This window comes from Betta splendens, chromosome 2 (genome assembly GCF_900634795.4).
Source record: "Betta splendens chromosome 2, fBetSpl5.4, whole genome shotgun sequence".
Taxonomy (NCBI): Eukaryota; Metazoa; Chordata; class Actinopteri; order Anabantiformes; family Osphronemidae; genus Betta; species Betta splendens.
Genome location: NC_040882.2, coordinates 28,223,347 through 28,248,169, shown reverse-complemented (window position 1 = coordinate 28,248,169; position 24,823 = coordinate 28,223,347). Strand labels below are relative to the sequence as shown.

The 24,823-nt window shown below is 49.6% G+C and overlaps 5 protein-coding genes across 10 annotated transcripts in view; 3 read left to right on the top strand and 2 right to left on the bottom strand.

The window, feature by feature from the left end:
• Nucleotides 1–4,260, top strand: part of LOC114851254 (sodium/hydrogen exchanger 9B2) — a 5,441-nt gene extending 1,181 nt beyond the window's left edge. Inside the window, exons 3-10 of the mRNA XM_029142973.3 lie at nucleotides 231–312; nucleotides 408–501; nucleotides 2,045–2,151; nucleotides 2,215–2,364; nucleotides 2,430–2,538; nucleotides 3,177–3,313; nucleotides 3,382–3,556; nucleotides 3,623–4,260. Coding sequence (XP_028998806.3) covers nucleotides 231–312; nucleotides 408–501; nucleotides 2,045–2,151; nucleotides 2,215–2,364; nucleotides 2,430–2,538; nucleotides 3,177–3,313; nucleotides 3,382–3,556; nucleotides 3,623–3,690 — 922 coding nt within the window. The 3' untranslated portion in view covers nucleotides 3,691–4,260. The remainder of the gene's footprint in view (nucleotides 1–230; nucleotides 313–407; nucleotides 502–2,044; nucleotides 2,152–2,214; nucleotides 2,365–2,429; nucleotides 2,539–3,176; nucleotides 3,314–3,381; nucleotides 3,557–3,622) is intronic.
• Nucleotides 4,261–4,832: 572 nt separating this feature from the next.
• Nucleotides 4,833–8,082, top strand: LOC114851268 (high affinity immunoglobulin gamma Fc receptor I-like). 2 transcript variants are annotated; one of them, XM_055514404.1, is made up of 9 exons: nucleotides 4,833–4,976; nucleotides 5,076–5,111; nucleotides 5,208–5,322; nucleotides 5,678–5,820; nucleotides 6,128–6,373; nucleotides 6,591–6,872; nucleotides 7,103–7,354; nucleotides 7,673–7,804; nucleotides 7,946–8,082. In XM_055514404.1, exons 1-9 carry the CDS (start codon nucleotides 4,952–4,954, stop codon nucleotides 8,044–8,046), a joined length of 1,332 nt encoding a protein of 443 aa, XP_055370379.1. In that variant the 5' UTR covers nucleotides 4,833–4,951; the 3' UTR covers nucleotides 8,047–8,082. The 2 variants fall into 2 exon arrangements, with proteins under 2 accessions (XP_055370379.1, XP_055370376.1); XM_055514401.1 differs by having other exon boundaries at nucleotides 4,833–5,111.
• A 375-nt stretch (nucleotides 8,083–8,457) lies between these two features.
• On the bottom strand, nucleotides 8,458–10,724 carry LOC114851295 (sialoadhesin-like). Of its 2 annotated transcripts, none has more exons than XM_055514529.1 (6): nucleotides 9,867–10,724; nucleotides 9,670–9,702; nucleotides 9,305–9,589; nucleotides 8,981–9,226; nucleotides 8,663–8,791; nucleotides 8,458–8,595 (listed from the first exon to the last, which is right to left on the bottom strand). In XM_055514529.1, exons 1-6 carry the CDS (start codon nucleotides 9,895–9,897, stop codon nucleotides 8,504–8,506), a joined length of 816 nt encoding a protein of 271 aa, XP_055370504.1. In that variant the 5' UTR covers nucleotides 9,898–10,724; the 3' UTR covers nucleotides 8,458–8,503. The 2 variants fall into 2 exon arrangements, with proteins under 2 accessions (XP_055370504.1, XP_040928958.1); XM_041073024.2 differs by having other exon boundaries at nucleotides 9,670–9,705; nucleotides 9,867–10,723.
• A 2,455-nt stretch (nucleotides 10,725–13,179) lies between these two features.
• On the bottom strand, nucleotides 13,180–17,515 carry LOC129605107 (uncharacterized protein DDB_G0271670-like). 4 transcript variants are annotated; one of them, XR_008696626.1, is made up of 8 exons: nucleotides 16,564–17,515; nucleotides 16,100–16,135; nucleotides 15,497–15,799; nucleotides 15,173–15,418; nucleotides 14,889–15,098; nucleotides 14,708–14,809; nucleotides 13,391–13,527; nucleotides 13,180–13,317 (listed from the first exon to the last, which is right to left on the bottom strand). XR_008696626.1 is itself a non-coding variant. In XM_055514495.1 (8 exons), exons 1-7 carry the CDS (start codon nucleotides 16,592–16,594, stop codon nucleotides 13,451–13,453), a joined length of 1,005 nt encoding a protein of 334 aa, XP_055370470.1. In that variant the 5' UTR covers nucleotides 16,595–17,515; the 3' UTR covers nucleotides 13,180–13,317; nucleotides 13,408–13,450. The 4 variants fall into 4 exon arrangements, 3 of the variants coding, with proteins under 3 accessions (XP_055370470.1, XP_055370466.1, XP_055370475.1); XM_055514495.1 differs by having other exon boundaries at nucleotides 13,408–13,527; XM_055514491.1 differs by having other exon boundaries at nucleotides 13,180–13,527.
• On the top strand, nucleotides 17,501–24,506 carry LOC114851285 (hyaluronan and proteoglycan link protein 4-like). Its single transcript, XM_029143033.3, has 3 exons — nucleotides 17,501–17,660; nucleotides 18,900–19,250; nucleotides 19,394–24,506. The coding sequence occupies exons 1-3, from the start codon at nucleotides 17,561–17,563 to the stop codon at nucleotides 19,504–19,506; spliced, it is 564 nt and encodes a 187-aa protein (XP_028998866.1). The 5' UTR covers nucleotides 17,501–17,560; the 3' UTR covers nucleotides 19,507–24,506.
• Nucleotides 24,507–24,823: the final 317 nt, after the last annotated feature.

Here is a 24,823-nt window from a genome sequence, read left to right as displayed (position 1 = left end):
ATCACAACAACACACACAACAACACACACACACACACACAACACACACACACACAGCACAACGCGGTATACACACACACACACACACACACACACACACACACACACATTCACACACACACGCGTATACACACACACACACACACACACACACACACACACACACACACACACACACACACACACACACACACACACACACACACACTGACCTCCACTGTGTGTCCGTAGATTCGTCCTGGCCGCCGTGTCTCCTGCTGTGGTCGTCCCCTCGATGCTGCTGCTGCAGACTGAAGGTTATGGGGTGGAGAAGGTGAGTCCTCAGGGTCGTCAGTCAACCAGCAGTGGATCAGACTCTAACCCCTCAGGTTGTGGGGCTTTAAGTTCTTGTTGTGGTCTGCTCCTCAGGGGATCCCCACTCTGCTGATGGCGGCTGGAAGCTTCGATGATGTTCTCGCCATAACAGGGTTCTCCACCTGCCTGGGCATCGCCTTCTCCACAGGTCAGTATGGCTTCTGCTCTGCTCTGCTCTACTCTACTCTACTCTACTCTCCTACTGATATTACTGTCTGTGTTCGTACTGTACGTTGTACTGTACTGTATCCACTGTACCGTACTATCGCTGTACTGTACTGTACTGTACTGTATTCTCTCTCTACTACTCTACTCTACTCTACTTTACTGTACTGTACTGTACTGTACTGTACTGTACTGTACTGTACTGTACTGTATTCTCCTCTACTCTACTCTACTTTACTATACTCTACCCTACCGTACCTATCGTACTGTACTGTACTGTACTCTACTGTATTCTGCTCTACCATACCGTACTCTACTCTACTCTACTCTACTCTACTCTACTCTACTCTACTCTACTCTACTCTACTCTGCTCTGCTCTGCTCTACTCTGTCCTACTGTACTGTACTGTACTCTACTCTGCTCTACTCTACTCTACTCTACTGTACTGTACTGTACTGTACTGTACTGTACTGTATTCTGCTCTACTCTACTCTACTCTACTCTACTCTACTCTACTGTTCTGTACTGTACTGTACTGTACTGTACTGTACTGTACTGTACTGTACTGCACTGTACTGTACTGTACTCCACTCTACTCTACTCTACTCACGCTGTACCGTTACCTATCGTTACTGTACTTACTCACCTGTATTTCTGCTTCTACCGTACCGTACTCTACTCTACTCTGCTCTTACTCTACTCTGCCCTACTCTACTCTACTGTATTCTGCTCTACCGTATCGTACTCTACTCTACTCTACTCTACTGTACCTATCGTACTGTACTGTGTTGTACTGTACTGTACTGTACTGTACTCCACTCTACCGTACCTATCGTACTGTACTGTACTGTACTGTACTGTACTGTACTGTACTCCACTGTACCGTACCTATCGTACTGTACTGTACTGTACTGTACTGTACTGTACTGTACTGTACTGTACTGTACTCTACTCTACTCTACTCTACCGTATCGTACTCTACTCTACTGTACTGTACTGTACTGTACTGTACTGTACTGTACTGTACTGTACTCTACTCTACTCTACTCCACTGTACCGTACCTATCGTACTGTACTTTACTCCACTGTATTCTGCTCTACCGTACCGTACTCTACTCTACTCTGCTCTACTCTACTCTACTGTATTCTGCTCTACCGTATCGTACTCTACTCTACTCTACTCTACTCTACTCTACTCTACTCTACTCTACTGTTTTGTACTGTACTGTACTGTACTGTACTGTACTCTACTCTACTCCACTGTACCGTACCTATCATACTGTACTGTACTCTACTCCACTGTATTCTGCTCTACTCTACTCTACTCTACTCTGCTCTACTCTACTCTACTGTATTCTGCTCTACCGTATCGTACTCCACTCTACTCTACTCTACTCTACTCTACTCTACTCTACTCTACTCTACTCTACTCTACTCTACTGTTTTGTACTGTACTGTACTGTACTGTACTCTACTCTACCCCACTCTACCCCGCCCTACTCTGAAAGCTCCGTTTGCGCTCCAGGGTCCACGTGGATGAACATACTGAAGGGTCTGCTGGAGGTCGGGGGCGGGGTCACAGCTGGGCTGCTGCTGGGCTGCTTCCTGAGCCTCTTCCCCAGTAACGACCAGGTCAGTTGCTCTGCGGGGTCTGTGGCTGCAGGAGGAGGACTGACTCATGGGCGTGTGTTGCAGGAGGACCTGGTCTTGAGGAGGACGCTCATGCTGCTGGGACTGTCCACCTTCTCGGTGTTCTGCAGCCACGCGGTGGGCTTCGCGGGGGCCGGAGGCCTCTGTACGCTGGTGCTGGCGTTCCTGGCTGCGCTGAGCTGGAAGGCAGACAAGGTGACAGACGCGGTCGCCTCGAGCTCCGTTTACGTCCCAGAGTCTGACGCTGCGTGTTGGTCCAGGGCCCGGTGGCAGCGCTGATGGGCCGAGCCTGGGACGTGTTCCAGCCGCTTCTGTTTGGCCTGATTGGAGCCGAGATCACCATCAGCAGCCTGAGCGGCAGAACCGTGGGTAAGAACAGAACGGGGCTTTAACCTCCATCCACCAGCGGGCTCCTCCACCTCTGCCTCCACCTATTTCTGGACCTCCACCTCTCCTTCCACCTCTCCCTCTCCCTCTGCCTCCACCTCTCCCTCTGCCTCCACCTCTGCCTCCACCTCTCCCTCCACCTCCACCTCTCCCTCCCCTCCCCTCTCCCTCTGCCTCCACCTCTCCCTCTCCCTCCACCTCTCCCTCTGCCTCCACCTCTCCCTCTGCCTCCACCTCTCCCCCCTCCACCCTCCCTCACCTCCACCTCCCTCCCTACACTCCCTCTGCCTCCACCTCCACCTCTGCCTCCACCTCTCCCTCCACCTCCACCTCTCCTCCACCTCCACTCTTGCCCACCTTCCCACCTCCACCGATCCCTCCACCTCCAACCTCCTCCCTCTGCCTCCACCCACCTCCACCTCTCCCTCCGCCTCCACCTCTGCCTCCACCTCTCTCTACCTCCACCTCTCTCCACCTCCCACCTCTCCCTCTGCCTCCACCTCTCCCTCTGCCTCCACCTCTCCCTCTCCCTCCACCTCTCCCTCCACCTCCACCTCTCCCTCCGCCTCCACCTCTCCCTCTGCCTCCCACCTCTCCCTCCACCTCTCCCTCTGCCTCAGGGCTGGGCGTGGCCTGTCTCACCGTCGGTCTGCTCGTGCGTCTGCTCGTCACCTTTCTGCTGGTTCACTTTGGAGGGTTCAGCCTGAAGGAGAAAGTCTTCATCGCCTTGGCCTGGCTGCCGAAGGCCACCGTGCAGGTGTGCGTCTAACACTCCTTCAGAACGCGAAGGAGCCGCCGGCAGTTTACGATGTGTCCGTGTGTCAGGCCGCCATCGGCTCCAAGGCGCTGGACATGGCCAGGGAGGAGGGCGCCGAGGCCTCCGCGGGGTTCGGCCTGGACGTGCTAACGCTAGCTGTGCTAGCCATCCTGATCACGGCTCCCATCGGGGCTCTGGGTATCGGTCTGGCGGGACCACGCCTCCTCGCCCGACAGGTCAAAGGTCAGCACCTCCTCCTCGTACGAACCGCTGCATCCAGGGAGCGCTTACTCACATGAATCCCAACAGGTGGAAGCGAGGGCGAAGACGCGGACCGTGGCAGCGACGCGCTCGGAGCTTTGGAGAGCAAGTTATGAGGCTTCAGAACCTCGGACCCATCGCTTTCAGTCCTGTGGCCGGTTTCACTGCGCCTGCACTCACACACACACGCACACATAGAAGCACGCACACATAGACACACACACACATAGAAGCACGCACACACGCACACATAGAAGCACGCACACACACATAGACACACACACACACATAGACACACACACACACACATAGACACACACACACTCACACACATAGAAACACACACACACACACACACACACATAGACACACACACACACATAGACACACACACATACACACATAGAAGCACGCACGCACGCATGCACGCACACATAGAAGCACGCACGCACGCACACACCCACAGACACACACGCACGCACGCTCACACACACACCTGATTATATCCTCTGACCACAGACTTCCACTTCACACCATCACTAAGACAAAGACGCTCTGTTCTCAGTTCGTATCAGCAGGTGAAAGCTTTAACTCTGTAGTAACGTGTCTTTCACAGCTTCATGTAACACAACTGCTACAAAATGATAACATTAATAAACCTGCTCTCACTGAGATGTCTTGGTCCTGATGTTCCTGATGTGAAGCCATCGGGTTGGTGCGCGTGGTGCTGGTACCAGCTGTGTTCTGTGGACCTGACTGGACCACGGCGCATGAAGCAGCTGTTCACACCTCAGAGCTTCAGTCGCTGAGCAGCATCCGGTTCATCCGGTGCCGCAGCAGCAGACACGTGTGTATTGTGTATATGTGATTTGACCTCAACCCTACAAAGAGACATGTGAAGCTTCAGTGTGTGTCCTTTGTGTAGGACAATAGAAAATGATCTGCAGTCTCTGACTGAGAAGGTGCATGGAAAACATATAATGTCACAGCATTCAGACAGGTTTAGTGTCCGAGCATCTCGCCTCCACCTTCTAACCTGCTCCGTGCCGTCGTCTCCCACGTCTTCTTCAAACGTTCATGCAGTGTGCTCTGCCTCAGACACTGAAGCAGAGCATGAATGTGTTTCCTGTGCTTTCTAGTGGCTCAGTGGTAGAACCCAGTGCCTCGGAAGCAAAAGGTCTCCATTCTGTTATCACCAGGTGTGTCCTTGAGCCAGGCACTTCACAGGAGCTGCCTGGGTTATTGTTACCGTGTGAGGCTGCCCTCTGCTTCCACATGGGGGGGGTCGGGGGGGGGCTCTGCGCTGCTCTCCTCCCACCTGTGGTTTAACAGGATGTTCTGGCCTGAGCTGCACAGAAAGCTTCGCCTGCAGACGCCATGAAGGCGCCGCTGCTCGTCCTCTGTGAGTACACAGCTTTTCACACAGTGAGCATCCGTGGCACCGTCAGCAACGTGCACGTTTGGTTGGATGCAAACACACTGAAGTGCCCTGTTGTTTCAGGGCTTTTCTTCTGCAGGACGTCGGCCCACAGTCGAGGTAAGTTCAGTGATGAACCCGCAGAGGCTTCGCTGCCTTCGTACAGTGCTGCCGCTGCTGCAGGATGATTGACAGGTTCTGTGTCTGTGTCCTCAGCCTCCGTCCTCGTTTCTCCAAACAAAGCTCAGTATTTTGAATATGACAGCTTCACTGTGAGCTGTCAAGCCTCCGACTCTGGAGAGTGGAGCGTCTGGAGATACACAGCAGACGGGTGAGTTCAGTCCAGTCACGTCTGATCACGACGGAGCTGAGAGCAGGGTCAAAGGTCATCCTCATACAGTTTCCTCAGCTCGGTACCGAGGTTTGTCCTGTGGCCCAGTTAAGCTCAGGGAACATTGTGTGACCTTTGTCTTCACACTGATCCTGTGTTGGAAGCTGTAATTAATGGATCATGGAGCTAATACAAAGGTGCCGGTTCTGGTTCACTCAGTACCCTGGTCCGGTTCAGTTCAGTCACAGCTTCCACTCTGTTCAGATGAAGCTGTGACTGGACCCTAATGAACAGAACCTGTGCTGATGTAACTTGATCAGGACCTGGACTGTTAATGGTGCTGCTCTGTGTCCAGTCTGGGCCGGTGCGGATCCAGCTGGGGCATCAGAACCGCCACCAGCTGCAGCCTAGACACGGTGAAGCGGTCTGCGAGCGGTGTGTACTGGTGCCAGTCAGAGAAGAGCGACACCAGCGACGCCGTGAACATCACGGTCACTGGTAAGAGCTGCAAACGTCCCGGAGTCTGAGCCTTGAAGCTCACGGCCCGGCCCAAGAATGACCCGGATCAAACACAGAGGACAGAACTGACAGGATTAATGGAGGCACCACACTGGGTTAAAGGGAACTGATCCCAGCAACAGGAAGTGAAGCTTTGGTTTCTAGAGTGATTCAGCTCAGTCATGTTTACACACATGCAGTCATGTAGAAACTCAACTTATGTTCCTTCTTTAAAGGCTCTGACCTTCTAAGAAGTGAACACTATAGAAAGCTGGTTCTGATGTAGTTTAACTGGTCTTTCCTTCAGCTGATAGAGTGATCCTGCAGAGTCCTGTCCTCCCTGTGATGGAGGGACATGATGTCACTCTGCACTGTCAAACAAAGAGCCCTCCCTCCAAGCTCCCAGCTGATTTCTATAAAGATGGCTCCCTCATCAGGACTGAGCCTACAGGTCACATGACCATCCACCGTGTCACCAAGTCTGATGAAGGAGCCTATAAATGCAGCATCCAGGCTGGTGGAGAGTCTGCGTCCAGCTGGATGCTGATAAAAGGTAACTGATAACTAGAGTCAAAGGACTGTGAAAGGATGATGGGTATTATGGGATGTTTTTGGTTAAAGTTTAGTCTCAGGTGTAAAATATCAACATGTATGAATAGCCAGTGACTCCGTGCTTAACATGCTTGTTTTGATAAGTGCAGCTTTGTCTGGAAACAGGAAGTAGTTTGTCTTCAGGGCCTCTGTTGAGTGAAAGCCTGTTTCCGTCCCAGGAGCTGCTGCTCCCGTCTCCATCGCTGCGTCTCCAGACACGTCTCAGAGGTTTGAGTACGAGGATCTGACCCTGAGCTGTGGCCCCGGCAGCAGCCTCCATGCGTGGACCATCAAACGGTCCCAGAGCTCTGGAGGCCCCGTGTCCGGGTGTGGGCAGCAGTGGGGACGCGCCACGGCGGCGGGCTGCGTCCTCGTCGCCGCCAAGCAGTCGGACAGCGGCGTGTACTGGTGCGAGTCTGCTGCAGCTCGACGCAGCAGCTCCATCAACGTCAGCGTGGTCGGTAAGAGCTGGTGCAACTAGAGCCGAGCACACGCTGCAGCCTGTGATGGAAACCAGCAGCCCCAGCGTGTGGACGTCTGCAAACCAGCAGCTTCCAGCCGCTGTGGGCGGAGTCGCCGGCGACTGCTTGTCTGATTTCATGTCACATGTTTCACCTTCAACGTTGGAGCAGAAAGAAGAGCTGCTCCTGTGACGGTACAATGACACAACATCCATGGTGTTTGTGTGCAGGTGAACGCACAGCAGTGATCCTGCAGAGTCCTGTCCTCCCTGTGATGGAGGGACATGATGTCACTCTGCACTGTCAAACAAAGAGCCCTCCCTCCAAGCTCCCAGCTGATTTCTATAAAGATGGCTCCCTCATCAGGACTGAGCCTACAGGTCACATGACCATCCACCGTGTCACCAAGTCTGATGAAGGAGCCTATAAATGCAGCATCCAGGCTGGTGGAGAGTCTGCGTCCAGCTGGATGTGGGTCAGAGGTGAAGACAACAGCAGCTAGAAAATTAAACTCTTCTTTCTGTGTTGAAGTTCGAATTTGGACGCTTTAAGTCTTCATTCACTTTAAATCAGAGGCAAACACTTAAAAACTCATTTCCAAAAGTCCTTTCTTGTTTGTTTGGTTACAATAATGCAGCTAAAGTTTTCTTCACTTCTTTAACAAACTGAATAAACGAGGCTACGTTAGCTTTAGCGTAAAAATTCACACCGAACTACAACGAACCTCTTGCAGCTCGTGATGAAGCTCATACAACAGAGGCTCTTGTTGAGGTCACCTGACCAGCTGCGTTCTCTTCCAGCCAATAGCAGCTCTCCCTCAGCCCTCGGTGGAACCCTGCCTGCGGTGACGGTGGTCCGCCACGTCCTCATCTGTTGTCCCTACGTCATCTGCACCGTCCTCATGCTCTCTGTTTATCATCACAGGCCTTCAGGTAACGATCAGACAGACATGGCTTCATGTACAGAGGATTCAACCATCTAATAGACCATTGGCTGCGACAGCAGATGGGTGATCTCAGAGGTTAAGGGACGTGTTTGACCACTTCAATGCTTCACTTTATTCATCTCATCAGGGCCTGATCCATCTGTTACCATGACAACCCTGCCACGCAACCAGGACGATGACGAGTCACAGCAGGATGATGTGACCGTCGCCACCGAGCACTGTTTCTGAGTCCATTTGTTTTTCCATTCCTCCTAAACTCGCTGGGATCTGACTGTTTGAATACGTTTGGAAACTTCCCACAATTGTGTTTTATTATGATTTTGTTTAATGTGTAGTAAATTAAACCTCTGTCATTATTGAACATTCTGCGCCTTTCAAAGTTAAACCTCTAGAAGAAGATAAACAACCTTAAAAGCATCAGTGTGTTGTGAATAACGTGTTTGTGGGTTTGGAAGTAGACAAAGATTCAACTTTAGCTCTAAAACAGAAAATGATACAAAGAGTTTCAACCTCCTGTGGTTGACTTGATCAGCAAACACATGAAGCAAAATGTCATCAGGGCAGTAAAACCATGACCCAGAAGCTCTGAGTTTGTCAGTGTGATGTAGCACAGACGTCCAGTAACAACAGAGACTTCCACCCTGTTATGATCAACCACATTATCATGTCGGGTAAATCAGTCTGCTCAGGTTCGAAGCTCCGTCATCACCACATCGCCAGGCTCCTCCTTGGCAGGGTCCAGTGATGTCATTGCCATGGAAACGAGCAGGCAGTTATCTGCCACCAGAAAATATGTTTAAATGGTAACAATAAAAAGCAGTTTTTCATGTTTGTGACCATTTACCTGAATGTTTCTGTCGATATGTGGAGACCATGAGCAAAGTGGAGATGAGGTACAGGCAGAACACCAGCAGGTGTAGGATCAGAGGGAAGATGGTTGGAGGTGGAGGTGGAGGCGGAGGTGGAGGCGACCCTGTAAAATTTCAATTACGTCTTCATCTGATACGAGAACTGAGATTCTGACTGTAGGAAGCAGCCAGTCAGAGCTAGAACCTCAGTTAGTGCAGTGCTCCGTTAACAGAGACATATGATTCATGATGCACAGTCAAAGGATGAATGTATAAAATACATGAAGTAATAGCACAAGACTGAAGCTGCTGACCTGAAACCAGCAGCCAGCTGGACGCAGACTCTCCACCAGCCTGGATGCTGCATTTATAGGCTCCTTCATCAGACTTGGTGACACGGTGGATGGTCATGTGACCTGTAGGCTCAGTCCTGATGAGGGAGCCATCTTTATAGAAATCAGCTGGGAGCTTGGAGGGAGGGCTCTTTGTTTGACAGTGCAGAGTGACATCATGTCCCTCCATCACAGGGAGGACAGGACTCTGCAGGATCACTGATCCACCTCAACACAGAGACAAACCACAGCATTTCATCATGTCCACACAGACTCATCAGCACTAAGTCCACAGTGTGATCTTACCAGAGACACTGATGTTGATGCTGCTGCTGCTGCTGCTGCTGCTGCTGCTGCTGCTGGATGCAGAGCTGGACTCGCACCAGTAAACTCCACTGTCCAGAGGGAGGACGTAGCTGATGTTACAGGTGGAACCCTCAGGTTTTCCCCACTCTTCACACTGAGTCATCCATCGTCTTGTATTGTTCCTCTTCACCGTCCATCCTCCAGATCTCCCATCAACCTCACAGCTCAGAGACACAAAGTCTCCTTTGAAGAACTGAGAGCTGCTGGGACTCACAGTGAGACGAGCTGCAGGATGAAATATGAAATGTAAGCAGTAAAGCAGTGACTGTTGACGTTTAGCTATGATTACTCCTGGAGTCACTGACCTTGCCTTGTTGGGCAGCTCAGCAGTGATGTCACTGCTAAAGAGGAAAGACTGAGGTTAGTTAATGGCGTGAAGAGCAAACAGGAACCAGGTGAAAGTACACAGAACAGGAAGTCATCTGCAAGCGAACTTGAATGATGCTACAGATGGAAATGTACATGAATCATAGGTCATTATCGGAGTCCCTGTTGTACTCACGGAGCAGCCACAGCAGCAGGTTCCCTGTCATCCTGCTGCACGAAGAACCATGTAAAGACTCGGTTGTGTAGGTGCAGAACCTCCTTCCTGCGTCTGTGATGTGTTTTCATGACAGGAACATCACAGTTTAGTTCATCTGGTCAACAGCAGCTCGAAGCAGCAACTGAATCAACAAATGGTGCAAAAAGCAAAAAATGTGAAAGTTCACATTAAAACCAAGGATGTGAGTTCAGAACAAGCTGTGATGCATTCATGGGCAGTCCGACTGTTGACAACAGGAAGTGAAAGGGGGGTAGTTTGTTAGAAACGACGTGACTGCATCCTGTCACCAGACAGAAACAGAACAACTTCACAGAATCAGAATAAGTCTAAAACCCAGGATGAGTCCAACTCAGACCACACGTGTCAATCACAGAGTCACTGATGAAGACTGGAGACCTGTGCCACAGAGCAGCTCATTACCACACATGAAGAGGAGAAATGTCTGAGCATATAGGAGACAACGTTATTAATCGCACAATGGGGAAAGTTTTGTGTTTACAGCAGCAGCTTGACGAACAGAAAGAAAAGTGGACAGGAAGAAACAACTGTAATAATAGTGCAAGAAAAGACGATTGTGTATCACAGCAGTGCTGTGTTGTGTGATGTCTGTGGGAGCAGTGACCTGCAGCAGCTCCTTCCTGCCTGTGGCTGTAACAGTGGTGCTGAAGGAGCTGCTCAGAGCCTCGTGTGGTGCAGGGGTGGAGGGTTCTCCATGATGGGTGTTAGTTCACCAGCATCCTTCTGTCCTCCACCTCCTCCATGGACAGAGTGCAGCCCAGGACCCAGCCGTTCACCCAGGGCAAGTTATTGGAAAAACACTATATTGTTTCAGTTGGCTCACTGTTTTCCACACAGAAATGAATGTAGTCTGTGGTGCAGTGAGTGATGCTGTCAATGTCCTCCCCGTGTCCCATGTGGACTGTGGAGAACGTCCCAGTCTGTGGTGTTAAAACAGTCCTTTATTTTCTCTGTTGCCTCCTCTGTCCAGATCTTCACTGTTTTAACCTGTGGTGTCTGCTGTTTCACCATTGAATTGTTAGCAGGGCAGAGATGAACCGTTTCCTACAGGAATGGATGGTACGTATGGCTTATACCTCCATTTCCTCTCCTGGCGCTTGACTCCAGCTCTGCAGTATCTGCGTTTTCTCTTGTCTGAAAAACACATCAGGTCTGTTTGCTACATTATCTGACACTATGACACTGTTCACTGGACCTTTAATGTTGACACAGCACAAAGCACTGAGTGGGGGGTCACTCAGTCAAACAACTAGTTAGTTACTGTAGTCAGTCAGACAAGCTAGTTAGTTAAGAAAGACCACTTCCCAGTAGCCCCCCAGTTCCTCCATCAGTAGGACGCCCCTCACAGACGTAACTGGAGTGTGGAGTGATGTAGTAATGTAGTAGAATCAGAACCAGGTTCCGGACTAGCCCTGCGAGAAGGCGATCCACTCGCAGGGCTAGTCCACCAGCTCAGTGAGGGGTCCTCTCCATATTCAACCTGAGCCTCAGCCTGGAGAGAGTACCAGTACTCTGGAGGGCTTCCTGTCTGGTTCTGGGTCCTAAAGTCCCCCGTCCTAAGGACAGGAACAAGCAGACAACGTGTCCGAGGTGGTGTTATCTAACGAGCTGTTCAAGTACTCAGTAATTAGTAATTTATTTTTCGTTTTCATTTCATGAGGGTGATCTTCTTTGCGACACAGAAGGCAGAAAGAGGTGTGAGTATCTGCCCTGTATCAACAAAGTTCTGCACAGGTGAACTGGGAACACTGGGAGCCGGGGGAGTGAGAGTGGTGAGCTGCAGAGAAGGCGTATTTCCTGGAGGTGAAAAGAACGCCAGGCGTCACTGTGTCCTGACGTGTTTCTCTCTGTGCTACAGTAGTTACTCTTTACTCAGGCACGAAGCAGACGTCTTGTTTAGAGGAGAAACTTATTTTATATGATCCAGTTTCTTAGTCTTATTTTTGTGATTTAGGGTCCAAGAGTGTTTAAGTTGAAGTGAATTAACATAGGTTTTTTCCAATAAGTGAGAACCAGCAGCAGCTTATGTAAAACAGGACATCTGTCTTTACATGATGCATTTAATGAAGGAGCCTAAATATTCAGCAGGTAGTTCTTTATTCAAACTAATGTTCTCACCGTGACGTGGTTCCTCTGAGCCGTCTGCATGTTTAAACAGGACTGTCTTCCCATGTGTCTGTTTGTCAGATGTCACATCATCACGGTACCTCAGCTCAGCAGCAGGTTAGGACTCGTTTGTTTCACTCGTGTTTGTGCGTTCACAGGTTTTTCATCTAGATGAGCAGCTTCTTGTGGTGTCACACACCTTTTCTGCAGTTTGGACCTTTTGCTGACTCATCATCCTCCGGCCTGAGGATGAACAGTAGCAGCGTTTGGTAGCTGCTGGTGTGTCTTCCTGTCCTGCCTCGTTCTCTGACCTTTGACCCCTGACTCCTGTTCGTCAGGGTTCAAGTATTTGTGAGTCAGGGTCTCTTTATTTTCTATAGTTAGATCGTGTCTTTTTCCTTCTGCAGCGATTTTGTACTAATCAGTTTTACAGCTCACATTATGTTTACCTATTATTACCCCAGCAGGTGGCAGAGTTGGCGCCATAGAGGGATCAGAGCATGTTCACACAGGGAGGAGTCATGCTTTTATTGGTGGGCTTGGAGTGTTGGGGGGGGGGGGTGAATGTCCCAGGTTCAGAGCACCAAGACCAATTTTGTTGTTACATCGCATGGGTTAATGACCAATAAAGGCTTCCTTCTTTCTTTTTGACGGATTTGAGAGAGTTGCTGAAGCCTGGAGCCTGAAGCAGAGGTGTCCAGGCCTGGTCCTCCAGGTCCAACCCTTCCTGCCCCAGCCACTGTACTACCGACCCGCAGCCGGCTAGGACTGGAAAGGTGTGGACCAGGACTGGACTCCTCTGACTGATCTCAACCTGAAGAACTGCCAAAGGCTTCAGGAAGCTGAGGGTGGGAGCTGTAAGCAGCAGGGGGCATCAGCATCAACTCATCACAACAAGAGATGTGGGTCCTTCAGCAGCCTACAGGCCAGACGTCACCAGCAACACTCATGATCTGAACAGAACACCGGAGGTTCTGACAGTTTCTGATTTTGGATCCTGGACTTTACTGCAGCAAAGCAACAAATACCTGAAGCCTAAAAAAATCTAAGGTCTGTAGACATGGAGATGTCTACTTGTAGTTGAAGCCTCTGGTTCCTGGACAGAGTTTAACACAGACGTGATTTCACTGGAGCTTAGACATCGACAGACAGTTGAAGTATTGTCTTTATTGAGGGAAGGCTCAGACCCAGTTACAGAGGAAGCCTGAGGTGATGTCCACGCCGCTCACAGGCTGCAGCTGTGGTTTGTGTCTTCAGTGCAAAGTGGTGCAGGCGCCACCGTAAACTAGAGCAGGGCACATGTTCCAGTCAGAGCTGCGTGAAACTGAACCGCAGAGACGACGGAGACGAGGTTTTACCGGGTCAGAGACTCAACTAGTAGCACAGGATGAACCTGAAGGACCAGCAGGTCGGTTCAGTCAGTGGGTGAAGGGGTGAGAAGCTGTGAAGCTGGAGCTCAGTGAGGAGTAGACGACGCCCGTCTCTGGTGAGAAGTCTGACAAGACAAACAACAAACACAGTGAGGGACCGGAAGCACAGCGACACAGTCAGACACCAGAACCACAATCAGACAGTGACTTGGACCAGAACCACGGTCCCGTTTGTCCACACTGAACCTAAAATGGCTTCAGCCGCTGGTTCGTGTCTGTTAACAGCAGCCGAAGCTTCCTTTTTTTGTCATTACATTTATAGGCTTTCTGTCCAGCACTTCAACTAGCAGCATGTATTAGGCTGAATACCGTATTGTGATTAAGTATATACAGTAAGAAATATATGTACTCTTCTTGATAAATGGTTTATTTATTGTTTTATTTAGCTAATCCTAAATATGTGTGATGTTGCTGTGCCGGTGGACAGGTTACGTTTCTGAGATGTAGTAGCAAGGTATCGGGGTCAGTAGAGCCAGGTTCCAGACTGGCTCTGCTACCCATCCCACCCCCCACAACCCCCAGCCAGGAGACCCAGGACCTGCAGAACTACTGCCCAGGCAGCAGTACTGCCACAAGCAGCGTGGCCAAAACAACCCCCACCTTTCTGCAGCCAAAGCTGTGATCTAGTTTCATAGTCCTCAGCTCTAAACATCAAACATTTAGGTTTTGTACTTGTTCCATCTGTATTTCCTGTTTCTGAAGCTGGATTCCAGTGACAAACCAGCTTTAATGAACCTGGTGCCAGAAACATAGAATACGACATCATCGGCATCAACGACGATCTGGGTCATAACTAGTAATAATCGTAGTACAGTATATAAATGTAAATATTGGTGTCACATGCTCAGAATAATCAATGAATGGTTCTAATGGAACCAGTTTTCATGACCACTGGTTGGTTCCAGCTGTGACTGACTGAACCTTCTCCACCTTCACCTTCTGTAAAGCTGCACAGCAGGAAACCACAGGGCGCATCGTTCCACGGCACCAGGCCACCAGCCTCACGGCTCAGTTCACCTCCAGTTTTGTCCTGATCACAACAACTAACGAAGCGTTTCTGAGACAAACAGACGCTGGCGCTTTGGTCAGAGTTCTACGATCTGTTGAGGCTTCACCACAGAACAGACACGTGTTCACACGTGTTTATCCTCAGCCGCAGAGTCGCTACATGAACCTCTGCGGCGTCACCGCAGCTCAGGCGTTGCTATGGTTACCACCAGTGACCCGACAGAACCGAGGACGAACCTGTGCTCAGCCTGGTCGCAGCGGCTTCAGACTGCAGGAAGCTGACGTCGCTGTATGTGAGACGCTCCTCCACGTCGTCCTCGGCTGCTTTTACCTCCACAGCTGCAACAGAAGAACCCGCTCAGAGGTTTGATGCGACGCAAACACACGTTTAGTGTAAGAAAGGTGAACAAAACCGTACTGAACAACACAGGACTCTGTGTCTGAAGCCTCCGCTTCCTCCAGTCACATCGCACCGCCAGCAGAACCAGGACAAAGAGCAGAACCAGAGAGAAGACCAACGGAACAAACAACAACACGGAGGACGGAGGAGGCGCCAGTTCTGAAGGCGTCGACCCAGAAGACGAGTCAGTGGAAGAGTTCAGAGGAGGAGACGTGGAGACGAGCTTCTCTACAACAACCAGAAATAAACGTCCGTCAGTCTGTGAACCATCACTAAACACGTTACTGAGCAGAGCTGCTGACCTGAGACCAGCATCCAGCTGGACGCAGACTCTCCACCAGCCTGGATGCTGCATTTATAGGCTCCTTCATCAGACTTGGTGACACGGTGGATGGTCATGTGACCTGTAGGCTCAGTCCTGATGAGGGAGCCATCTTTATAGAAATCAGCTGGGAGCTTGGAGGGAGGGCTCTTTGTTTGACAGTGCAGAGTGACATCATGTCCCTCCATCACAGGGAGGACAGGACTCTGCAGGATCACTGATCCACCTCAACACAGAGACAAACCACAGCATTTCATCATGTCCACACACACTCATCAGCACTAAGTCCACAGTGTGATCTTACCAGAGACACTGATGTTGATGCTGCTGCTGCTGCTGCTGCTGCTGCTGCTGCTGCTGCTGCTGCTGCTGCTGCTGGAGGCAGAGCTGGACTCGCACCAGTAAACTCCACTGTCCCATACTTCAATGTAGCTGATGTGACAGGAGGAACCAGATGATTTTCCCCATTCATCTCCACATGAAGCCATATATTTTCTGCTGGTGTTCCTCCTCAGTCTCGTTCCTCCAGATCCGTCGTCCTCACAGCTCAGAGACACAGACTCGTGTTTAAAGAACTGGGACCTGCTGGGACTCACAGTGAGACGAGCTGGAAGGAACGTCCATTTTCATCAGGTGTCATTGGTTACAATTGGTTAAATATGAAGCGTTTTCATCTGCTGAATGTTAAAGCATCACTTTCCAGCAGTTCAGCTCGTTTCATGTCACTCAGTCGTGGCCTGATCTTCATCGTTTCAGCAGCTTCCTGTACGAACCAGCGTTGACCTTCAGTCGTGTGTCTGGTGTTTTAGGCGTTTTGTGACTGAGCCGTTGTTTCATCAGCTGCTGAACCGGAGGAGGCGACACCTTAACGTTGCAGCAGATTCAAGCAGACGAGAGCTTCACTGACCTTGGTCCGTTGTGCTGCACAGCAGAGGAACCGCCACTGGAGACAGAGGAGGAAACAGGACGAGTGAACGCTACGGAGAGGAGGCAGCAGCTGATCAGCTGTTTGTTCTGGAGCCTCAGGAACACGTCAGCTCCTTTATGTTTGTTTACTCAGATCAGCTGTGAGAGACCACACGGTTCCTCTCAGCGCTGCAGACTGAGCCCAGGCCTGTGGTTCTGACCTCTGACCCTAAATGAAGCACCAGCTGACGGCATCAGAACCAGTCCAGCTGCTGAGGAACCTGAACCAGGCTCCTGGTGCCTGATCATCAGCTGACGGGTCCGGTGAAGCCAGACGGCCTCGCGTCACCAGCTCACACAATAGAAGACATTTTCTATCTCCTTCAGCCTGAACCGATGTTTGAACGTTCTCTGACCCAGATCAGTCTGACTGCTGGATCTCAGCGTCTGCTCACGTTTACTCACCCAGCAGCCAGTGAAGACGCGTCGGCTCCATCCTACGAGGCTCTGATCAGAGCTCAGCTTCTTCCTCGCTGCAGCTGCTCCACTTCCTGAGTGTGAGCGCCTTCAGCTCTGCCTCCGCTCACACCAGCCATGTTACACACACGTGATGGGCCGGGTCCCGTCGGTCCATCTGAACCAAGCAGCAGCTCCACGTCATGACACACGGGTCAGCGCTCCACACACAGACATGTGGGTCTGGGTCCATGTAAAAGGTTCTGCTCCGGTCGGTGCCGTCATCCATCATGGCAGCTTCTGCTCGTAGGGTCACAGGGTCAGAGGTGGAGACAGCACACGCTGAGCGGTCGGTTCAGCAGGATGCATATGAAGAGACACTAAGCAGCACCAGGACCCACAGGGAGGAGCCAGCAGAACCGGGTCAGGACAAAAAGGTCCGGACGATCTGTGGTGGTGTTAGAGCGCCCTCTGCTGGACGGTTTTCATCACTTCAGCCGTTCATTCAGGTGTTAAGTTCAGTCACTGTTTGTTTGCTTCATTTTACTCATTGATCCACTTTATGAGTCCACGGAACCAAAACAAGTCAGAGCAGTGAAGGAAACGTCACTAAGCGTCAGTTTATTCATTTCTTACAGTAAATACTGAGCAGAACAAACATGAAGCCGCTTTAATGAGTCGCAGATCATCGGCTTTAAAGAAGATTAAGATCGACGAGTTACATCATTACGGTTGTTTATTACGATTCTAGGAGACGTGACGTCACTGCGACCCAGGAAACGAGTAGCGGAGAGTATTTACAAGTTCTGAACGTTTAATACCGAAACAGCCGACGTACCGTTACACGGTTCAGTTTGCTCATCTTCACTTTTTCCGCGATGCTGGATACAAACAATGATGAGCGTCAATATAATGACGCTCATCATTGTTTAATGTCAAAAATGTCAAAAATCTGGCAACACGAGAAGACGCGGGAAAGAGGTCACGTGGTCGGCCGCCGCGAAGTATGAGCTACTGTTTCCTCACATTCACGGAGTCTGGAAGAAGAATGCTCGCTTTGATTCTGCGTCTCTTCACGTTCGTCCTCGTTTGTTCCACTGCTGAAGGTGAGACCAGCTCAGTCGGCGGCTACCTGTTATCACCTCTTACTACCTGTTATCACCTCTTACTACCTGTTATCACCTCTTACTACCTGTTATCACCTCTTACTACCTGTTATCACCTCTTACTACCTGTTATCACCTCTTACTACCTGTTATCACCTCTTACTACCTGTTATCACCCCTTACTACCTGTTATCACCTCTTACTACCTGTTATCACCCCTTACTACCTGTTATCACCTCTTATTACCTGTTATCACCTCTTACTACCTGTTATCACCTCTTACTACCTGTTATCACCTCTTACTACCTGTTATCACCCCTTACTACCTGTTATCACCTCTTATTACCTGTTATCACCTCTTATTACCTGTTATCACCTCTTATTACCTGTTATCACCTCTTACTACCTGTTATTGTATGTATTCTGTATTTTTACTCGCTGCTGTATTTTCTTCCTCTTCTGTATCATACTATGCTGTTGTGTGACACTATTAAAGGTTTTCTTATTCTTACTACCTGTTGTCACCTCTTATTACCTGTTTTTATTCTGTATTTTTACTTGCTGCTGTATTTTCTTCTTCTTCTATATCATACTATGCTGTTGTGTGATTTTCAGGTTTTCTTATTCTTATTACCTCTTATCACCCCTTAGTCTGTAACTGTAGCAGCAGCTGAAGCTTTCTTGGTCTTTTTTTGATTCATAGCCTTAAGGTTTGATCATTCTTCTATTAATGTAACTCAAAATTTTATCTCTGACTTTTCATTTACTGTTTATACAGATGTTTGAAGAGAAGTTAAAACAGATAAATGTTCTGAACCATCACCAAACTGGAACCAACTGGTTTGAATTTCACCTGTAGTTGATTCTCTCAGAACCACTGAAGTACATTATTTTGACACGTTCCAGTTCTTTCTCTTCATGTTCTTCCTTCTTTTAGTGTGTTTTTCTCCGAACAGATGATATTTTCTCTTCTGTGTAGTTCTAGTTTCTGGATACAGGATCAACAGGTTGGACCTGAGGTTAAACTCCGCTGCCTTCAGCCATGTGGAGATGAAATAACACATTTAATGCTGGTGTCTGGTTTTAGGTCACAGCTACAATAGGTTTCTGTGTTGAGGTTTGTTACAAACCAAATATGTAGTTCAGTTCCAGACAAATGTCCAAACCCTGAAACCAAACCAGAGCTCCACGCATCAACGCTCCACCTTCCTGTTTTGATCACATCATGTTTTTCCTCAGACCTTAAAGAGGTCACAGCCCAACCTGGAGATAATGTGGTTCTGCAGTGCCGGGGCAGCAGCCACGGCGCCGTCGACCTGCTGGAGTGGAGCAGAACCGACCTGAAGTCTGAGTACGTCTTCTACTACAGAGACGGTCTGGTGTACGACGACTCTCAGCACAAAGCTTTTCATGGTCGCGTGGAGCTGAAAGATGCTCAGATGAAGGACGGAGACGCGTCTGTGGTCCTGAAGAACGTCACCATCAGAGACACTGGAACCTACGAGTGTCGGGTCATACAGGGAAACACACGAAGCGTCAGAACCGGGTCGTCAGAGGTCTCCAGCAGCGTCCTGCTCACGGTGGACAAGGGTGAGTCTGAGAGCAGCAGCCTCCTGCACCAGATCAGGAGGCCGGTTGTCATGGCAACACGGTCAAACATGATCAGGCTCAGTGTGGACAGGATCATGTCTTTATGTAACTGATCTGATCCTGGGTCTGCTTCTGTTCCTCAGGTGGAGCTGGACACAGTCCAGGACTGACAGCAGGTCTGGTCGTCTCAGCTCTGATTCTTCTTGCTGCTGGTGTTGGTGTCATTTATAAAGTACAGTCCAGTTGCAGGTCATAGACTCAGCATCAGTGTCTTACGAACGTTCTCACCGAGCCTGAAGCTCCGACGTACGAACCTCGGCTCCTGAAGATCCTGCTGCGGTGATGCAGTAACTGGAGCTGAAGAGGCTCAGACTCTATAAACCAGCTGGTTTTTGATGGTAACAGTGGGACTGGTGTCACATTCTAGAGTTTCAGGGTTTTAGAGCAGCTTTAATCATTAAAACGTGTTTACAGGTGGATGAATCTCATAAATCCTCAGATATTAGTTCACTGGATGTTTACAACCACTAACAAACGTCTTCGTTGTTCAGAACCACTGTGGTTTTACTTCTGTTCATGTTTCATGAAGGTCTTTGGCTTCTCCTCCATCAGTGTTTAGCTGATGTCAGTGTGAGTTGATGGGGAGCTCGTCTCTACTGTTTGAACACGTCTGAACCTGTTTGATGGAATCCTGGTCCAACCGTCAAACAGAACCAGAGGACGTGCTGGGACTTGTCCATGACGTTCCTGCTACAGACACACACACACATTAAAACCCTTGAAGCCATGGCTGAATCAGGCGTCAGCTGTTCATCCCCCACGAAACAAAACAAAACAAAACAAAACCGAACCTAAAAGAGGATCAACCTGTGCTCAGACCTGTCCCTGAATACTCTTTAACATCTGAATGCAGCTCTGACTATTAACGCTCCCTCATCTAGTACATCATTCAAAAATGCGCCTGCCATCAAGAAGAGATGTGAAATCAGATTTTAGCCTTTATAAACTACACATGGGCCTCATCGTAGAATTAAATGAAATCACCTTTGCAGAATAATTAGCCATTACTTAATCTCAATTAGCTGCAGAAATAAATGTATTATGTAGTATTATGTATATATATATATAAAAAAACTCCCTTCTCACCCTCCGCGGGTGGTCTCATCCACTTTCCAAGCTCGGGTCCTCTACCAGAGGCCAGGGAGCTTGAGGGTTCTGCGCAGTATCCTTGCTGTTCCTAGGACTGCACTTTTCTGGCCTGAGATGTCGGATGTTTTTCCAGGGATCTGTTGTAGCCATTCCTCCAATTTGGGGGTCACTGCCCCCAGTGCTCCAATCACCACAGGCACCACTGTGGCCTTCACCTTCCAAGCCTTCTCCAGTTCTTCTCTGAGCCCTTGGTATTTCTCTAGTTTCTCATGTTCCTTTTTCCTGATGTTGCCATTGCTTGGTATTGCCACATCCACCACTACGGCTTTCCTCTGTTCTTTGTCCACCACCACAATGTCTGGTTGGTTCGCCATTACCATTCTGTCAGTCTGGATCTGGAAGTCCCACAGGATCTTGGCTCGCTCGTTCTCTACCACCTTGGGAGGTGTTTCCCACTTTGACCTTGGGGTTTCCAGTCCATACTCTGCGCAGATGTTCCTGTATACTATGCCAGCCACTTGGTTATGGCGTTCCATGTATGCTTTCCCTGCCAGCATCTTACACCCTGCAGTTATGTGCTGGACCGTCTCAGGGGCCTCTTTGCACAGTCTACACCTTGGGTCTTGTCTGGTGTGGTAGATCTGGGCTTCTATGGCTCTGGTGCTCAGGGCCTGCTCCTGTGCAGCCAGGATGAGTGCCTCTGTGCTGTCCTTCAGCCCAGCCCTTTCAAGCCATTGGTAGGATTTGTTGAGATCAGCCACTTCAGTTATGTTCCGGTGGTACATCCCGTGCAAGGGCTTGTCCTCCCTCTTCCAGCATCTCATCCTCTGTTCTCCACTGCCTGAGACATTCACTCAGCACGTCATCTGTCGGGGCCTTATCCTTGATGTACTTATGGATCTTGGATGTTTCATCCCGGATAGTGGCTCTCACGCTCACTAGTCCTCGGCCTCCTTCCTTGCGGCTAGCGTACAGTCTCAGGGTGCCGGATTTGGGGTGGAACCCTCCATGCATGGTGAGGAGCTTTTGTGTCTTAACATCTGTGGTCTGTATCTCTTCCTTTGGCCACCTTATTATTCCCACAGGGTATCTGATCACTGGCAGGGCGTAGCTGTTTATTGCCCGGGATTTGTTTTTGCCATTGTGCTGGCTCCTTAGGACTTGCCTTACTCGTTGGAGGTATTTGGCTGTTGCCGCATTCCTTGTTGCCTGTTCAAGGTTGCCGTTTGCCTGTGGTATTCCAAGGTACTGTAGTTGTCCTCAATGTCTGCTATTGTTCCTTCTGGGAGTGAGACCCCTTCTGTGTGGATTACCTTGCCTCTCTTTGTCACCATCCTCCCACATTTCTCGAGTCCGAATGACATCCCGATGTCCGAGCTGTAGATCCTGGTGGTGTGGATCAGCGAGTCGATGTCTCGCTCACTCTTGGCGTACAGCTTGATGTCATCCATGTAGAGGAGGTGACTTATGGTAGCCCCATTCCGGAGTCGGTATCCATAGCCAGTCTTGTTTATTATTTGGCTGAGGGGGTTCAGACCTATGCAGAACAGCAGTGGGGACAGTGCATCTCCTTGGTATATGCCACATTTGATGGATACTTGGGCAAGTGGCTTCCCGTTGGCTTCAAGGGTGGTTTTCCACAACCTCATCGAGTTTGCAATGAAGGCCCTTAGAGTTCTGTTGATGTTGTACAGCTCCAAGCATTCAGTGATACATGTGTGTGGCATTGAGTCATAGGCTTTCTTGTAGTCGATCCAGGCTGTGCACAGGTTGGTGTGTCGCATTCTGCAGTCTTGGGCGACTGTTCTGTCTACCAGGAGTTGGTGTTTGGCTCCTCTGGTATCCTTACTAATGCCCTTCTGTGCTTCGCTCATGTATTGACCCATGTGCCCACTTATCTTAGCTGCGATGATGCCTGACATGAGCTTCCATGTTGTGGAGAGACAGGTTATTGGCCGGTAGTTGGATGGGACTGTACCCTTTGAGGGATCCTTCATTTTCAGGATTGTTCGCCCTTCGGTTAGCCATTCAGGGTGGGTCCCATCCCTTAGCAGCTGGTTCATTTGTGCTGCCAGTCGCTCATGGATTGCAGTGAGCTTCTTTAGCCAGTAGGCGTGGATCATGTCAGGGCCGGGTGCTGTCCAGTTTTTCATACCTGAGACTCTTTGTTGGATGTCTGCCACTGTGATAGTCACTGGGTTCTGTTCAGAGAGGTTGCTGTGGTCTTCCCTCAGATCCACCAGCCACTGTGCATCACTGTTGTGTGATGCCTCCCTTTCCCATATACCCTTCCAGTACTCTTCGGTTTCCAGCCTTGGTGGGTCTGCTCTGCTGTTATTACCCTGCCATTGAGAGTACACTTTCGCAGGTTGTGTTGCGAACAGCCGGTTTATTCGTCTGGCTTCATTATCTCTGGTGTACCTCTTTAGGCGGCTGGCCAAGGCTTGTAGCCTTTGCTTGGCAGTTTCGAGTGCTTCAGGTATGGGCATCTGGCTGTACCTCTTGGGCATCGGTCTTCTCATTGCACCTCTCTGGGCCTCTGTCATTTGGCTCACTTCTCTCCGAGCTGCCTTGATTTTTGCCTCCAACCTTCGTTTCCATGGTGGGTATTGTTTCTCATGGCTCCCATGGTTGCTCTTATAGCCAAGCACCTCTAGGATCACTGATGCTGAAGCGTATATCAGCTCATTGGTTTCCGTGATTGTTGTGGTAGGGATCGCTCTCAATGCTGCATTCACATCTTCCATGAGACTTTCTTATGGAACTTCATTTAGTCGTTGTAGTTGGCTTCAGGGTTGCCTGTTCAATCTCGCCATGATCTTATCTTTCAGGTCAGTCGCTGCCTCGCTCAGCGTATCTGTGCTCATTGGGGCTTCGTACCCAATTTCTGGTTGGGGAGATGGTGAAACCTCCCCTCTGACCTGGCGTCCTGGCTCCCCCTTGCCGTAGCATTTGTGTTGTATCTCGTCAATCTCAAGTTGTGATAGCAGTTGCCGTTTGTGGATGTTGGAACACTGAGCTACTAATTGCTTCGCAGTCAGTCTTGAATGTGGGTTTCTCTGTTCCCGACCATGAACCTTCAGACGACAACGAGCACTTTAACTTCAACCAGACGAATGTTTGAGTTTTCGTAGCTTGGGACCAAACAGCTGGGAACTGAGCTGCCCCAGTTCCAACATGCAGGTCTTTGTGGTGGAAGCTCAGGACTAGTTACTGGAGGTTCCTGTAGGTGAGAGGATGCTGATGTCTGTGCAGAACCTGCTGTAGATGTAGCACTTACATAACATAAAGGTTTTCATTTCACATTGACTCTTACTGTACTGTAACTGTCGGCGGTCAGTGATTGAATTCATAATAAAACAGGGACTTCCCTCACATTTTCACACTGAGTGTTAAACATCTGCCCACTGGTTCTGACTATAGCAGCTCAGAACCTACTGACCTCAGTGGGGAAGTGACCAAAGGCACACGTTTATATCTGAACACGCTCAGTTTGAGCTCCTCAGTCAGAGCCTCGTGGAGGTTTGAGCATCAGGTGGTTGAACATTAGTTTATGTGAAACAGCAGCAGTCCAGGACGCAGCAGGATCTAAAGGAGAGCGGAGTTCTGGTTCCTCTTTTAAACCAACAATGTTGAATGGTGTTGCATCTAAAGCAGGAGGCAAATCACCACCTCATGTACGAACGGTGCTTACGCACGAAATCCTGGCGAAGCACGAATCTACGCCTGAGGTCAGATGGATCAAGACAAATGTAAAGTAGAGACGTGTGCAAATCTACGGCAGCTCGCTGGCCGGCGTACAGTAAGTACTTTTCCACAGCTATGGATTCATTAGCGACACCAAGAGGTCAAACTGGGGAACTCAATCACGTGAAAACGATCATTAGTCACAGCGGAGAAAGACGATGAACAATCGATAAAGCCACGTGTCAGCAATTAGATGAGAGGATATAAAAATGTGCAAAGCGGTGCAAACGTTTAATGCTTGCTGTATGTGGGATTTGTTGGGTTTAGTTGTGTGAGGTCTTAATCCTTACTTTGTAAAGGGCCTTGAGATAACTTTGTTGTGATTTGGCGCTATATAAATAAAATTGAATTGAAAGTTTATTCTACAGCTCTGTTAGATGATCTGTCAGAGGATCTATTAGAATCTGGTAGCGTTGCCTGTTCCTAGATCGCCACGCGCACATCCAGCTGTTGCCCACAGGGTTCCAGTCACAGGGGATCAGAAGCTGCAGACCGGTCGGGTAGCGGAGCCTGAGCCGAACCAGCTCTGTGGGACGCAGTCATGACGTAATGTATGTCAGCAACGGTTGATGTGGCGTCCAGTCAAAAAAATAAAGCTTTACTGGTGGTCTGAAGAAAAAACACCCATCCATCCATTTTCTAAACGGCTTACTCCCTAATGTGGGGTCACGGGGTGC

What these genes read in the sequence shown, in the direction of transcription:
- LOC114851268 (XM_055514401.1), top strand. Translation starts at nt 4,952, where the DNA reads ATGAAGGCGCCGCTGCTCGTCCTCTGTGAGTACACAGCTTTTCACACA. An exon ending in TGGAGATACACAGCAGACGG is followed by an intron (nt 5,323 to 5,677) that starts GTGAGTTCAGTC and finishes CTCTGTGTCCAG; the next exon opens with TCTGGGCCGGTGCGGATCCA. An exon ending in CGTGAACATCACGGTCACTG is followed by an intron (nt 5,821 to 6,127) that starts GTAAGAGCTGCA and finishes TCTTTCCTTCAG; the next exon opens with CTGATAGAGTGATCCTGCAG.
- LOC114851285 (XM_029143033.3), top strand. Translation starts at nt 17,561, where the DNA reads ATGAGCTACTGTTTCCTCACATTCACGGAGTCTGGAAGAAGAATGCTC. An exon ending in CGTTTGTTCCACTGCTGAAG is followed by an intron (nt 17,661 to 18,899) that starts GTGAGACCAGCT and finishes GTTTTTCCTCAG; the next exon opens with ACCTTAAAGAGGTCACAGCC. An exon ending in CCTGCTCACGGTGGACAAGG is followed by an intron (nt 19,251 to 19,393) that starts GTGAGTCTGAGA and finishes TCTGTTCCTCAG; the next exon opens with GTGGAGCTGGACACAGTCCA.
- LOC129605107 (XM_055514491.1), bottom strand. Translation starts at nt 16,594, where the DNA reads ATGGAGCCGACGCGTCTTCACTGGCTGCTGG. An exon ending in CATCAACATCAGTGTCTCTG is followed by an intron (nt 15,419 to 15,496) that starts GTAAGATCACAC and finishes CTCTGTGTTGAG; the next exon opens with GTGGATCAGTGATCCTGCAG. An exon ending in ACAGAGTCCTGTGTTGTTCA is followed by an intron (nt 14,810 to 14,888) that starts GTACGGTTTTGT and finishes CTTCTGTTGCAG; the next exon opens with CTGTGGAGGTAAAAGCAGCC.
- LOC114851295 (XM_041073024.2), bottom strand. Translation starts at nt 9,897, where the DNA reads ATGACAGGGAACCTGCTGCTGTGGCTGCTCC. An exon ending in CATCAACATCAGTGTCTCTG is followed by an intron (nt 9,227 to 9,304) that starts GTAAGATCACAC and finishes CTCTGTGTTGAG; the next exon opens with GTGGATCAGTGATCCTGCAG. An exon ending in ATATCGACAGAAACATTCAG is followed by an intron (nt 8,596 to 8,662) that starts GTAAATGGTCAC and finishes TTCTGGTGGCAG; the next exon opens with ATAACTGCCTGCTCGTTTCC.